Source organism: Dendropsophus ebraccatus, unplaced genomic scaffold (genome assembly GCF_027789765.1).
Source record: "Dendropsophus ebraccatus isolate aDenEbr1 unplaced genomic scaffold, aDenEbr1.pat pat_scaffold_1977_ctg1, whole genome shotgun sequence".
Lineage (NCBI taxonomy): Eukaryota > Metazoa > Chordata > Amphibia > Anura > Hylidae > Dendropsophus > Dendropsophus ebraccatus.
In genome coordinates this window covers 9903-23844 of record NW_027209414.1, presented here as the reverse complement: position 1 = coordinate 23844, position 13942 = coordinate 9903, and the positions used below count along the sequence as shown (strand labels likewise).

Here is a 13942-nt window from a genome sequence, read left to right as displayed (position 1 = left end):
TCTACGCCCACCCTCAGGTCTCCTGCCCTTCTACGCCCATCCCCCCCTCCCAGGTCTCCGGCCCCTCTACGCCCACCCCCTCAGGTCTCCTGCCCCTCTCTACGCCCACCCCCTCAGGTCTCCTCCCCCCTACAGCCCCTCTCAGGTCTCCTGCCCCTCTATGCCTCCCCCTCAGGTCTCCTGCCCCTCTACCCCCCCCCCCTCACGTCTCCTGCCCCCCTAGGCCCCCCCCTTAGGTCTCCTGCCCCTCTAACGCCCCCCCCCTCAGGTCTCCTGCCCCTCTACGCCCACCCTCAGGTCTCCTGCCCTTCTACGCCCTCCCCCCCTCCCAGGTCTCCGGCCCCTCTACGCCCACCCCCTCAGGTCTCCTGCCCCTCTACGCCCACCCCCTCAGGTCTCCTGCCCCCCTACAGCCCCCCTCAGGTCTCCTGCCCCCCTACGCCCCCCCCTCAGGTCTCATGCCCCCCTGCCCACCCCATCAGGTCTCCTGCCCCTCTACGTCCACCCCCTCAGGTCTCCTGGCCCTCTACGTCCACCCCCTCAGGTCTCCTGGCCCCCAATGCCCCCCCCCCAGGTCTCCTGCCCCTCTACGCCCACCCTCAGGTCTCCTGCCCCCCTACCCCCCCTCTCAGGTCTCCTGCCCCCCTACCCCCCCCCTCAGGTCTCCTGCCCCCCTACGCCCCCCCTCAGGTCTCCTGCCCCTCTACGCCCCCCCTCAGGTCTCCTGCCCCTCTACGCCCCCCCCTCTCAGGTCTACTGCCTCCCTACGCCCCCCCCCCCTCAGGTCTACTGCCTCCCTTCGCCCCCCCTCAGGTCTCCTGCCCCTCTACGCCCCCCCCCTCAGGTCTCCTGTCCCTCTACGCCCCCCCCTCCCTCAGGTCTCCTGCCCCCCTAAGCCCCCCCCCTCCCTCAGGTCTCCTGCCCCCCTACGCCCCCCCCCTCAGGTCTCCTGCCCCCGTACGCCCCCCCCCTCAGGTCTCCTGCCCCCGTACGCCCCCCCCCCCCCTGTGCCCCATACACCCCCTATCGACTCCTGCCCCTTATGCCCCTCCATACGCTCCCTCAGAGTTGGCCTACCTCATACGCCACCCTCCTCGGGTTTCCTGCCCCATAATGTTCATCTGTCAGTAGATTTATTGTTATGGCTCTGCCCCTCCCACACAGACATCACTGAACCACTTTCCTGTGGGGAAGGGGGGCACACCCTTTGGGGCGAGTATTCAGATGGGATCACCCACATGACCACAGAAATTTAGACAGTGGGGCGAGTCCCATACACAGCGCCCCCCGCAGTCACCACAGATCATGCAGGACACAGCAGCGCAGCCCCTCCTCCAGCGTCAGGCAGAGGCCGCAGGAAGCAGGAAGCAGATACAAAGACTTACAAATCGAGTCTCCCTGCCAGCGTGGTGACAGGTGCGCACCGGGGCCGCCAGACACAAAGCACCAAAGTTATACTGTCATATAGAAGAAAGAAAATAACACAATGTATCACTGTATACACGGGGGCCAGGTCAGCAGCAGGAAGGATTCTTTACAGTTACAGCAGACCGGGATGTGGAATCCCCCACTGCAGGACATGGTAAGGGGAAATATAGAAGGGTTCATGAAATGACCAGAGGGGGCGCCACTTGTAACCAGTACTGGGAAGGATTCTTAACCAGCAAAAAATAAAAAAATCCTAACGGCAGGAGCAGCTGGGTCTAAGAAAACCAGAAAGGATTCTCTACAGACAGAGCAGAATCCCAGATATGAAAAAAATGAAAATGGCATCAGCTAAATATGTAGGAAAGGGTTCTTTATAGTAACTGCACATAAGCTGAGAAATGTCAGCTTATCTAAAAAAACTAATGGGGAGGAAGGAGAGAAAAGACAGTACTGAGTTTGGTGTAGGGAAGACTTCTCTACAGTAACTGCAGAAACTGTGACATTCCTAACTGGGAGTGAGTGTAAATGTACAGCGGTGGGGTCTGTCCTGGATGGAAGGGTCATACCCAATAGAGAAAAAGGGCTCTTCACAGTAACAGCAGATAAACAATGACACTTCTATATCTGGCCTCACCTGCTGCACACTTGAGGGGGAAGACGGGCCGTCCCTTTTGTTTCCAGTTGTGAAGTCTCCAGAAGGAGTCTGCAGGGAAGAACAGAAAGAAATCAAAAGATGGTGGCGGTGGGAGGGGCAGGGCCAAAGAGGGGGCGGAGCATCTACCGCATGCCATCTCCACAAATCACAGATCACGTGAGAAGCCGCCTCCTAACATGCAGAATGGAGACTCCAGTACCACCTGCAGTCAACGCTGCCCCCGCAGGCCGCACTCTGCACTGCACAGAACCAACAACACCGTACACAAACATACACAGCAACCATAGAACTACAACTCTCAGCAATCCAGTGTGCTCCCGGGGTAAGGGAGGATGATGGGAGTGATGATACACTGTGTGTGATAGGAGATTAGAGTGTCAGCTCCTGGGGTCAGGGAGGATGGGAGTGATGATACACTGTGTGTTATAGGAGATTAGAGTGTCAGCTCCTGGGGTCAGGGAGGATGGGAGTGATGATACACTGTGTGTGATAGGAGATTAGAGTGTCAGCTCCTGGGGTCAGGGATGATGGGAGTGATGATACACTGTGTGTGATAGGAGATTAGAGTGTCAGCTCCTGGGGTCAGGGCGGATGGGAGTGATGATACACTGTGTGTGATAGGAGATTAGAGTGTCAGCTCCTGGGGTCAGGGAGGATGGGAGTGATAATACGATGTGTGTGATAGGAGATTAGAGTGTCAGCTCCTGGGGTCAGGGATGATGGGAGTGATGATACACTGTGTGTGATAGGAGATTAGAGTGTCAGCTCCTGGGGTCAGGGATGATGGGAGTGATGATACTGTGTGTGATAGGAGATCAGAGTGTCAGCTCCTGGGGTCAGGGATGATGGGAGTAATGATACTGTGTGTGATAGGAGATCAGAGTGTCAGCTCCTGGGGTCAGGGAGGATGATGATGGGAGTGATGATACACTGTGTGTGATAGGAGATCAGAGTGTCAGCTCCTGGGGTCAGGGATGATGGGGGTGACAGCTGTGTGGTGGGGGGAGGGGGGCAGGTGCTCAGGGTCTGGAATGTTCTCTGTGGGAGATAAGAGCCTCCCGGTCTATATGTGGTGCTGCTATCTGCAAAGGTTCTTAAAGTGACAGTACGTCACTACACAGGAGGAGGGGCCAGACTTTGTCTAATGCCGTCATCTGCAATCTGTTCAACTGCAGGAAAAATACAACTCCCAGCACATCACTGGGGGTAGTAGTAGAGACACAGCTGGGTGACATCACTGGGGGTAGTAGTAGTAGAGACACAGCTGGTGACATCACTGGGGTGGTAGTAGTAGAGACAGCTGGGTGACATCACTGGGGGTAGTAGTAGTAGAGACACAGCTGGTGACATCACTGGGGTGGTAGTAGTAGAGACAGCTGGGTGACATCACTGGGGTGGTAGTAGTAGAGACAGCTGGGTGACATCACTGGGGGTAGTAGTAGTAGAGACACAGCTGGTGACATCACTGGGGTGGTAGTAGTAGTAGTAGAGACACAGCTGGGTGACATCACTGGGGGTAGTAGTAGTAGAGACACAGCTGGGGGACATCACTGGGGGTAGTAGTAGTAGAGACACAGCTGGGTGACATCACTGGGGGTAGTAGTAGTAGAGACACAGCTGGGTGACATCACTGGGGGTAGTAGTAGTAGAGACACAGCTGGGTGACATCACTGGGGGTAGTAGCATAGACACAGCTTGGTGACATCACTGGGGTAGTAGTAGTAGAGACACAGCTGGGTGACATCACTGGGGGTAGTAGTAGAGACACAGTTAGGTGACATCACTGGGGGTAGTAGTAGTAGAGACAGCTGGGTGACATTACTGGGGTAGTAGTAGAGACACAGCTGGGTGACATCACTGGGGGTAGTAGTAGTAGTAGTAGAGACACAGCTGGGTGACATCACTGGGGGTAGTAGTAGTAGAGACACAGCTGGGTGCCATCACTGGGGGTAGTAGTAGTAGAGACACAGCTTGGTGCCATCACTGGGGGTAGTAGTAGTAGAGACACAGCTGGGTGCCATCACTGGGGGTAGTAGTAGTAGAGACACAGCTGGGTGACATCACTGGGGGTAGTAGTAGTAGTAGTAGAGACACAGCTGGGTGACATCACTGGGGGTAGTAGTAGTAGAGACACAGCTGGGTGCCATCACTGGGGTAGTAGTAGTAGAGACACAGCTTGGTGCCATCACTGGGGGTAGTAGTAGTAGAGACACAGCTGGGTGCCATCACTGGGGGTAGTAGTAGTAGAGACACAGCTTGGTGCCATCACTGGGGGTAGTAGTAGTAGAGACACAGCTGGGTGCCATCACTGGGGGTAGTAGTAGTAGAGACACAGCTGGGTGACATCACTGGGGGTAGTAGTAGTAGTAGTAGAGACACAGCTGGGTGACATCACTGGGGGTAGTAGTAGTAGAGACACAGCTGGGTGCCATCACTGGGGGTAGTAGTAGTAGAGACACAGCTTGGTGCCATCACTGGGGGTAGTAGTAGTAGAGACACAGCTGGGTGCCATCACTGGGGGTAGTAGTAGTAGAGACACAGCTGGGTGCCATCACTGGGGGTAGTAGTAGTAGAGACACAGCTTGGTGCCATCACTGGGGGTAGTAGTAGTAGAGACACAGCTTGGTGCCATCACTGGGGGTAGTAGTAGTAGAGACACAGCTGGGTGCCATCACTGGGGGTAGTAGTAGTAGAGACACAGCTGGGTGACATCACTGGGGGTAGTAGTAGTAGTAGAGACACAGCTGGGTGACATCACTGGGGGTAGTAGTAGTAGAGACACAGCTGGGTGACATGAGACCTGGGTAACTGTGGGCTGTTACCCCTGAATGCCGCGACCCCTTTTACCCCCTCCCCCCAGTGATGTCATCACACAGACTGACAGTCGGCTGCACACATGACGGACAGGTGTCGGGGTGTCAGCCAGAAGCGTGGGGGACACGTAGTGATCAGCACAGACGGGACAATACTGGGTGGCGGCGGTGGTCACGTGACATGGAGCACACACGTGCAGCACACAACACACAGGTGCCGCTTGCCTTCTTGCAGTAGACTGTGGTCTTCAGGAGGCCGGAGGTGCCGTATCCCGTGGGAGGACCACCCAGCGAGATGCCCCCAGAGCCCGGACGTCTCTTGTTCGCCAACACAAAGGGGTTCTCATTGAACAGGATGGACTGGCAGTCCACAAGCACCTCCTCCACCTCACCTGAAGGGGGCCCGGCCATGTGGGGGGTCAGGGCAGGAGGAGGAGGAGGAGTGACGGGAGGGGCAGGAAGGCAGGCCGGGCCATTGGCTACCATGGTGGGGACAGGGTGGACAAGAGCCACAGGGACAGGAGGGCAGGATGTGTCCATTCCCAGAGGGAGCTGCAAGATCAACAGAGGGGGAGGGTGAGAAAGGGGAGCGAAGGGAGGAGGGAAGGAGCCGGAGCAGAGGAGGAGGGGGAGCGAAGGGAGGAGAAGGAGCAGGGGAGGAGGAGAAGGAGCAGGGGAGGAGGGGGAGCGAGGGGAGGAGGGGGAGCGAGGGGAAGGAGGGGGAGCGAGGGGAGCGAGGGGGAGCGAGGGGAGGAGGGGGAGCGAGAGGGGGAGCGAGAGGAGGAGCAGGGAAGGAGGGGGAGCAAGGGGAGGAGGGGGAGCGAAGGGAGGAGGGAAGGAGCCGGAGCAGAGGAGGAGGGGGAGCGAAGGGAGGAGAAGGAGCAGGGGAGGAGGGGGAGCGAGAGGAGGAGCGAGGGGAGGAGGGGGGAGCGAGGGGGGGAGCGAGAGGAGGAGCAGGGAAGGAGGGGGAGCGAGAGGAGGAGGGGGAGCAAGGGGAGGAGGGGGAGCGAAGGGAGGAGGGGGAGCGAGGGGAGGAGGGGGAGCGAGGGGAGGAGGGAAGGAGCCGGAGCAGAGGAGGAGGGGGAGCGAAGGGGAGGAGGGGAGGAGGGGGAGTGAGGGGGCGAGGGGAGGAGGGGGAGCGAGAGGAGGAGCCGGGAAGGAGGGGGAGCGAGGGTAAGGAACAGGGGAGGAAGGGGAGCGAGAGGAGGAGCAGGGAAGGAGGGGGAGCGAGGGGAGGAGGGGGAGCGAGGGGAGGAGGGGGAGCGAGGGGAGGAGGGGGAGCGAGGGAGGAGGGGGAGCGAGGGGAGGAGGGAAGGAGCCGGAGCAGAGGAGGAGGGGGAGCGAAGGGAGGAGGGGAGGAGGGGGAGCAAGGAAAGGAGCAGGGGAGGAGGGGGAGCGAGGGGAGGAGCAGGGGAGGAGGCGGAGCAGGGGAGGAGGGGGAGCGAGGGGAGGAGCAGGCGAGGAGGGGGAGCAGGGGAGGAGGGGGAGCGAGGGCAGGAGGGGGAGCGAGGGCAGGAGGGGGAGCGAGGGGAGGAGGGGGAGCGAGGGCAGGAGGGGGAGCGAGGGCAGGAGGGGGAGCGAGGGCAGGAGGGGGAGCGAGGGCAGGAGGGGGAGCGAGGGCAGGAGGGGGAGCGAGGGGCAGGAGGGGGAGCGAGGGCAGGAGGGGGAGCCGAGGGCAGGAGGGGGAGCGAGGGGAGGAGGGGGAGCGAGGGGAGGAGGGGGAGCGAGGGGAGGAGCAGGGGAGCGAGGGGGGAGCGAGGGGAGCGAGGGGGAGCGAGGGGAGGAGCAGGCAAGGAGCAGGGGAGGAGGGGGAGCAGGGGAGGAGGGGGAGCAGGGGAGGAGGGGGAGCAGGGGGAGCCAGGGGAGGAGGGGAAGCGAGGGGGGGGAGGAGGGGAAGCAAGGGGGGGCGGAGGGGAAGCGAGGGGGGGAGGAGGGGAAGCAAGGGGGGGCGGAGGGGAAGCAAGGGGGGGCGGAGGGGAAGCAAGGGGGGGCGGAGGGGAAGCAAGGGGGGGCGGAGGGGAAGCAAGGGGGGCGGAGGGGGAGCAAGGGGGGGCGGAGGGGAAGCAAGGGGGGGCGGAGGGGAAGCAAGGGGGGGAGGAGGGGAAGCGAGGGGGGGGAGGAGGGGAGGAGGGGGAGCGAGGGGAGGAGCAGGGGAGGATCGGGAGCGAGGGGAGGAGGGGGAGCGAGGGGAGGAGGGGGAGCGAGGGGGAGGAGCAGGCGAGGAGGGGGAGCAGGCGAGGCGAGGGGGAGGAGCAGGCGAGGAGGGGGAGCAGGCGAGGAGGGGGAGCAGGCGGAGCGAGGGGAGGAGGGGGAGCAGGCGAGCGAGGGGAGGATGGGGGAGCAGGCGAGCGAGGGGAGGAGGGGGAGCAGGCGAGCGAGGGGGAGGAGGGGGAGCAGGCGAGCGAGGGGAAGAAGGGGGAGCAGGCGAGCGAGGGGAGGAGGGGGAGCAGGCGAGCGAGGGGAGGAGGGGGAGCAGGCGAGCGAGGGGAGGAGGGGGAGCAGGCGAGCGAGGGGAGGAGGGGGAGCAGGCGAGCGAGGGGGAGGAGGGGGAGCAGGCGAGCGAGGGGAGGAGGGGGAGCAGGCGAGCGAGGGGAGGAGGGGGAGCAGGCGAGCGAGGGGAGGAGGAGGAGCAGGCGAGCGAGGGGAGGAGGGGGAGCAGGCGAGCGAGGGGAGGAGGGGGAGCAGGCGAGCGAGGGGAGGAGGGGGAGCAGGCGAGCGAGGGGAGGAGGGGGAGCAGGCGAGCGAGGGGAGGAGGGGGAGCAGGCGAGCGAGGGGAGGAGGGGGAGCAGGCGAGCGAGGGGAGGAGGGGGAGCAGGCGAGCGAGGGGAGGAGGGGGAGCAGGGCGAGCGAGGGGAGGAGGGGGAGCAGGCGAGCGAGGGGAGGAGGGGAGCAGGCGAGCGAGGGGAGGAGGGGGAGCAGGCGAGCGAGGGGAGGAGGGGGAGCAGGCGAGCGAGGGGAGGAGGGGGAGCAGGCGAGCGAGGGGAGGAGGGGGAGCAGGCGAGCGAGGGGAGGAGGGGGGAGCAGGCGAGCGAGGGGAGGAGGGGGAGCAGGCGAGCGAGGGGAGGAGGGGGAGCAGGCGAGCGAGGGAGGGGGAGCAGGGGGAGGAGCAGAAGCAGTGGAGGAGCCAGAGCAGGGGAGCAAGGGGAGGAGCCACAGTCCCAGACCAACAGATACAGAGTCAAGATGGTTGTGCTCAGGGACACCTCCAGTCTTATGTATCACCCCTCCCCCCCCTCCAATCCTTCGCTGAAACCTCTTCCTATGTCAATGAATGGCAGCGCTGATCCCTACAGTCACACCTATCACCTGTTAGGGTGGGTTCACACTGAAGAATCCGCATGGAAAAGTTCCAGCGCTTGTGCCCGCCCGCATTAGTGTCTAATTTTACGGTCCAATGAATCCCGCCGTACGCAGAAAGAATTGATATGTTAATACCTTCGGCGGACGGTAGAATCCGTCTGTACATAGAATGGAGTCTATGGGACGGGCACAAATGTGGACGAGGACGAGCGCCGGAACTTCCCCATGCGGATTCTTCAGTGTGAACCCACCCTAACAATGTATCCAGCACTAAGCTGACACACTGTAACGACTCCTCATACAGTCACTGAGGGCAAGTGGGGTCCAGAGACCATGAGATATGGCAACCACACCTCAATAACCCCTCAGGAACACTGACGGGGCCCCAATGACGGGCAGGAGGACCCATCTAGTTCATCCTCTCCTAGCACAGTTCTTGGGGAAGACACGTAGGGGGGGCACAGGTAGGTCATGGGGAAAACATACGCGGGGGGAAGGGGTCGGAAGCACCAGTCATGGCCCAGACACGTACGGGGAAGGGGGGAGGGCACCAGTCATGGCATAGACACGCAGGGTCCAGGTACTCACCGTTCCGAGGTCTGATCTGATCTGTGCCCCTCACTCCTCACACTACATCAGGGTGACAGGAACAAGAGCGTCCGAAAATAGTGAGAGGAGGAGGAGGAGGAGGAGGAAGGGGGGGGGGGCTCTGATCAGGGGTCTGGAATGGCAGCTGTGAGTCCTGCGCAGGAATAGATCCTGACACAAGGAATGACACATTCCCCCCAAACCACCACATTCCACACCCCTCCCCCGTCACAAGTGCTACAACCTGCCCCCGGCCCCAACAGTCACGGCACAGTGGCAGCCCCCGGCCCCACCAGTCACGGCACAGTGGCAGCCACCGGCCCCACCAGTCACGGCACAGTGGCAGCCCCCGGCCCCACCAGTCACGGCACAGTGGCAGCCCCCGGCCCCACCAGTCACGGCACAGTGGCAGCCCCCGGCCCCCACCAGTCACGGCACAGTGGCAGCCCCCGGCCCCACCAGTCACGGCACAGTGGCAGCCCCCGGCCCCACCAGTCACGGCACAGTGGCAGCCCCCGGCCCCACCAGTCACGGCACAGTGGCAGCCCCCGGCCCCACCAGTCACGGCACAGTGGCAGCCCCCGGCCCCACCAGTCACGGCACAGTGGCGGCCCCACCAGTCACGGCACAGTGGCAGCCCCCGGCCCCACCAGTCACGGCACAGTGGCAGCCCCCGGCCCCACCAGTCACGGCACAGTGGCAGCCCCCGGCCCCACCAGTCACGGCACAGTGGCAGCCCCCGGCCCCACCAGTCACGGCACAGTGGCAGCCCCCGGCCCCACCAGTCACGGCACAGTGGCAGCCCCCGGCCCCACCAGTCACGGCACAGTGGCAGCCCCCGGCCCCACCAGTCACGGCACAGTGGCAGCCCCCGGCCCCACCAGTCACGGCACAGTGGCAGCCCCCGGCCCCCACCAGTCACGGCACAGTGGCAGCCCCCGGCCCCACCAGTCACGGCACAGTGCCACCAGAGCCTGGCATCACCAGTCACGGCCACAGTGCCACCAGAGCCTGGCATCACCCGCTACTACTCACCCTGTTCCCTTTGGGTAGGCCACTGCTGGGTAGAGCTGCCAGGGTCTTGTAGTCGAGTTTGATGGGGTCAGTAGTTATCGTTGTTGTGGTGGTTGTAGTGAAGCCCTACAAGAAACACGGATAAGTACAAAGGCTACAAGGGCCCCAGGTTATATGGAACCACAATAATAAATAATCCTGTACTGATCCTGGGTTACATCCTGTATTATACTCCAGAGCTGCACTCACTATTCTGCTGGTGAGGTCACTGTGTACATACATTACATTACTGATCCCGTATTATACTCCAGAGCTGCACTCACTATTCTGCTGGTGAGGTCACTGTGTACATACATTACTGATCCTGAGTTACATCCTGTATTATACTCCAGAGCTGCACTCACTAGTCTGCTGGTGGGCTCACTGTGCACATACATTACTGATCCTGAGTTTCATCTTGTATTATACTCCAGAGCTGCACTCACTATTCTGCTGGTGAGGTCACTGTGTACATACATTACTGATCCTGAGTTCCATCCTGTATTATACTCCAGAGCTGCACTCACTATTCTGCTGGTGAGGTCACTGTGTACATACATTACATTACTAATCCCGTATTATACTCCAGAGCTGCACTCACTATTCTGCTGGTGAGGTCACTGTGTACATACATTACATTACTGATCCTGAGTTACATCCTGTATTATACTCCAGAGCTGCACTCACTATTCTGCTGGTGGGGTCACTGTGTACATACATTACTGATCCTGAGTTATACTCCAGAGCTGCACTCCCCCCCCCCCCCACCCCCACACACACACATCAGACACTACCCAGAATCCAAACCACCCAAGCGTTTTTCTCTGTGCAGGGAATGAGCAAGCAGGGAGTGCTGAAAGATTTCAGCTCTGAGGATGCAGAACTGGAGTAGCCTGATGCGGTATATGAGAGTGGTCTGGTCCTCCTCACCTTGGCTTCTTCCTGGAGGAGCCTTGTAGCCTCCTCTCGCTCCTTACGCATTTTCTCCTTCATAGAAACAGGAAAGTCAGAAGAAGCGGCCCGAGCACAGGGGGGAGAGAGAAGAGCAGACATGAGGACGAAGAACAGTACAGACCAGTATGGGGAGGAGCAGAGTAAGGGGAGGAGGGGAGAGGAGCAGAGTAAGGGGAGGAGGGGAGAGGAGCAGAGTAAGGGGAGGAGGGGAGAGGAGCAGAGTAAGGGGAGGAGGGGAGAGGAGCAGAGTAAGGGGAGGAAGGGAGAGGAGCAGAGTAAGGGGAGGAGGGGAGAGGAACAGAGTAAGGGGAGGAGGGGAGAGGAGCAGAGTAAGGGGAGGAGGGGAGAGGAGCAGAGTAAGGGGAGGGGGGGGGAGAGGAGCAGAGTAAGGGGAGGGGGGGAGAGGAGCAGAGTAAGGGGAGGAGGGGAGAGGAGCAGAGTAAGGGGAGGAAGGGAGAGGAGCAGAGTAAGGGGAGGAAGGGAGAGGAGCAGGAGTAAGGGGAGGGAGGGGAGAGGAGCAGAGTAAGGGGAGGAAGGGAGAGGAGCAGAGTAAGGGGAGGAAGGGAGAGGAGCAGAGTTAAGGGGAGGAGGGGAGAGGAGCAGAGTAAGGGGAGGAAGGGAGAGGAGCAGAGTAAGGGGAGGAAGGGAGAGGAGCAGAGTAAGGGGAGGAAGGGAGAGGAGCAGAGTAAGGGGAGGAAGGGAGAGGAGCAGAGTAAGGGGAGGAAGGGAGAGGAGCAGAGTAAGGGGAGGGGGGGGAGAGGAGCAGAGTAAGGGGAGGAAGGGAGAGGAGCAGAGTAAGGGGAGGAGGGGAGAGGAGCAGAGTAAGGGGAGGAAGGGAGAGGAGCAGAGTAAGGGGAGGAAGGGAGAGGAGCAGAGTAAGGGGAGGAAGGGAGAGGAGCAGAGTAAGGGGAGGAAGGGAGAGGAGCAGAGTAAGGGGAGGAAGGGAGAGGAGCAGAGTAAGGGGAGGGGGGGAGAGGAGCAGAGTAAGGGGGAGAGGGGGAGAGGAGCAGAGTAAGGGGGAGAGAGGAGCAGAGTAAGGGGAGGGAGAGGAGCAGAGTAAGGGGGAGAGAGGAGCAGAGTAAGGGGAGGAGAGGAGCAGAGTAAGGGGAGGAGAGGAGCAGAGTAAGGGGGGGGAGGAGCAGAGTAAGGGGGGGGAGGAGCAGAGTAAGGGGGGGGAGGAGCAGAGTAAGGGGGGGAGGAGCAGAGTAAGGGGGGGAGGAGCAGAGTAAGGGGGGGGGGGGGAGCAGAGTAAGGGGGGGGAGGAGCAGAGTAAGGGGGGGAGGAGCAGAGTAAGGAGGGGGGGAGAGGAGCAGAGTAAGGGGAGGGAGAGGAGCAGAGTAAGGGGAGGGAGAGGAGCAGAGTAAGGCGGGGGAGAGGAGCAGAGTAAGGGGAGGGAGAGGAGCAGAGTAAGGGGAGGGAGAGGAGCAGAGTAAGGGGGGGGGGGAACAGGAGCAGAGTAAGGGGGGGGGAGAGGAGCAGAGTAAGGGGAGGGAGAGGAGCAGAGTAAGGGGAGGGAGAGGAGCAGAGTAAGGGGGGGGGGAGCAGAGTAAGGGGAGGGAGAGGAGCAGAGTAAGGGGGGGGGGAGCAGAGTAAGGGGAGGGAGAGGAGCAGAGTAAGGGGGGGGAGGAGCAGAGTAAGGGGAGGAGAGGAGCAGAGTAAGGGGGGGTGAGGAGCAGAGTAAGGGGAGGGGGAGGAGCAGAGCGCTCATGAGGGGGGAGGAGCAGAGCGCTCATATGGGGGGAGGAGCAGAGCGCTCATGAGGGGGGAGGAGCAGAGCGCTCATGAGGGGGGAGGAGCAGAGCGCTCATGAGGGGGGAGGAGCAGAGCAGGAGGAATGTGGGAATAAGGAAAGGAGACGCAAGTTGGTTGTCAGGGAGGGGCTGTGGAATGAGCGAATGAGATAGAGGCACCCCCAGCCATTTGGAGGCGGGGCCACAAACGCTTCATGTCAGGAGACCGCTGGATGGAATTCCTTAAATGTAACTCCACCCCTGAGAAACCTTACACAACACTGAATGCCCGACCATGTGACCACAACACATCCTGCAACCTGGGAACAAAACTTCAACTCCCATCATGCCCTGAAAACCGACAGTTCAGCAAAGTCTGTGAAAGTTGTAGATATTTGGTGACATTCTGTAAGGGGATGCTGGGAGTTGTAGTAGCTAAACGGCCTGCAGAGCCCCAGGCTGGGGGCCACTGGTGAAAGAAGATGAATGAGGGTGTGAAATGTGTCATACAACCCGCCATCACAGAGACGCCCCCTGCTGGCACAGTGGTGACACAGCAGAACAGTGAGCGCAGCTCTGGAGAGGGGGTTGTATGGAGACTTCTGGGGTGAGATGTTGCAGGTGTCGCCCCCAGGTGGTGGATGGAGGGGGATGAAGGTTCTCTCACCACTTTCTCCATGTCCTCTCTTTCCCACTTCACCTCATGACCTACGTCTACCTCCTGCCAGAGAAGAGCACAAAGTCACTGCCTGCCGGCACCACGCGGCTGCCGCCACACCGCCGACAACCCCCCCCAAACGGGAGCTGCGTACCTTCTGCAGCCGCTCCACCATCCTCCGGGCTCAGGTCTCGGTCTATGGACGAGATGCTCTCCATACTGTTCTTCCTTCCCAGACCGGCCCGCAAACGGACTTGGCGATGACACCAGGAGATGCCTGGAGAGATGTACAGGAGCGGTCAGAGCTGCAGACTATCACTCCCCTGAGGGGCCGGAACCACACTCACACGCTGTGTACCTCTATGGAGTTTGTGGAGACTGGATCAAATCCATCACAGACGAGGATGAGGAGCGTGTCCCCGACTCCACGCAGCGCCTGCACCCGCCTCCGTATGAGTCATCCCCAGCAGGCTCTGCTGATTCACCTCCAGGATCCGCAATCCCCACCTTCAGCCGCCCGTCACGAGCTGCCCGCCCCCGAGGAGCTCACCTGGGGGAGGCGACAAGAGAAGGCGGGGTCAATGAGGAGAAAGAGGAGGCGACAAGAGAAGGCGGGGTCAATGAGGAGAAAGGAGGAGGAGGGGTCAATGAGGAGAAAGGAGGCGGCGACAAGAGAAGGCGGCGTCAATGGGGAGAAAGGAGGAGGCGACAAGAGAAGGCGGGGTCAATGAGGAGAAAGGAGGAGGCGACAAGAGAAGGCGGG

The 13942-nt window shown here is 61.0% G+C and overlaps 1 protein-coding gene across 1 annotated transcript; it reads right to left on the bottom strand.

Moving 5' to 3' along the window:
* Positions 1-1135: 1135 nt before the first annotated feature.
* LOC138775739 (uncharacterized) lies at positions 1136-13354 on the bottom strand. Its single transcript, XM_069956017.1, has 7 exons — positions 13334-13354; positions 13189-13242; positions 10768-10824; positions 9820-9924; positions 5122-5448; positions 2063-2131; positions 1136-1457 (listed from the first exon to the last, which is right to left on the bottom strand). The coding sequence occupies exons 1-7, from the start codon at positions 13352-13354 to the stop codon at positions 1341-1343; spliced, it is 750 nt and encodes a 249-aa protein (XP_069812118.1). The 3' UTR covers positions 1136-1340.
* Between the last annotated feature and the right edge of the window lie 588 nt (positions 13355-13942).

Coding starts and splice junctions, on each gene's coding strand:
- LOC138775739 (XM_069956017.1), bottom strand. CDS start 13,354: ATGGTGGAGCGGCTGCAGAAG. Junction 9,925..10,767: donor TCCTCCAGGAAGAAGCCAAG/GTGAGGAGGACC, acceptor TGTTTCTTGTAG/GGCTTCACTACAACCACCAC. Junction 1,458..2,062: donor CCCCCTCAAGTGTGCAGCAG/GTGAGGCCAGAT, acceptor TCTATATGACAG/TATAACTTTGGTGCTTTGTG.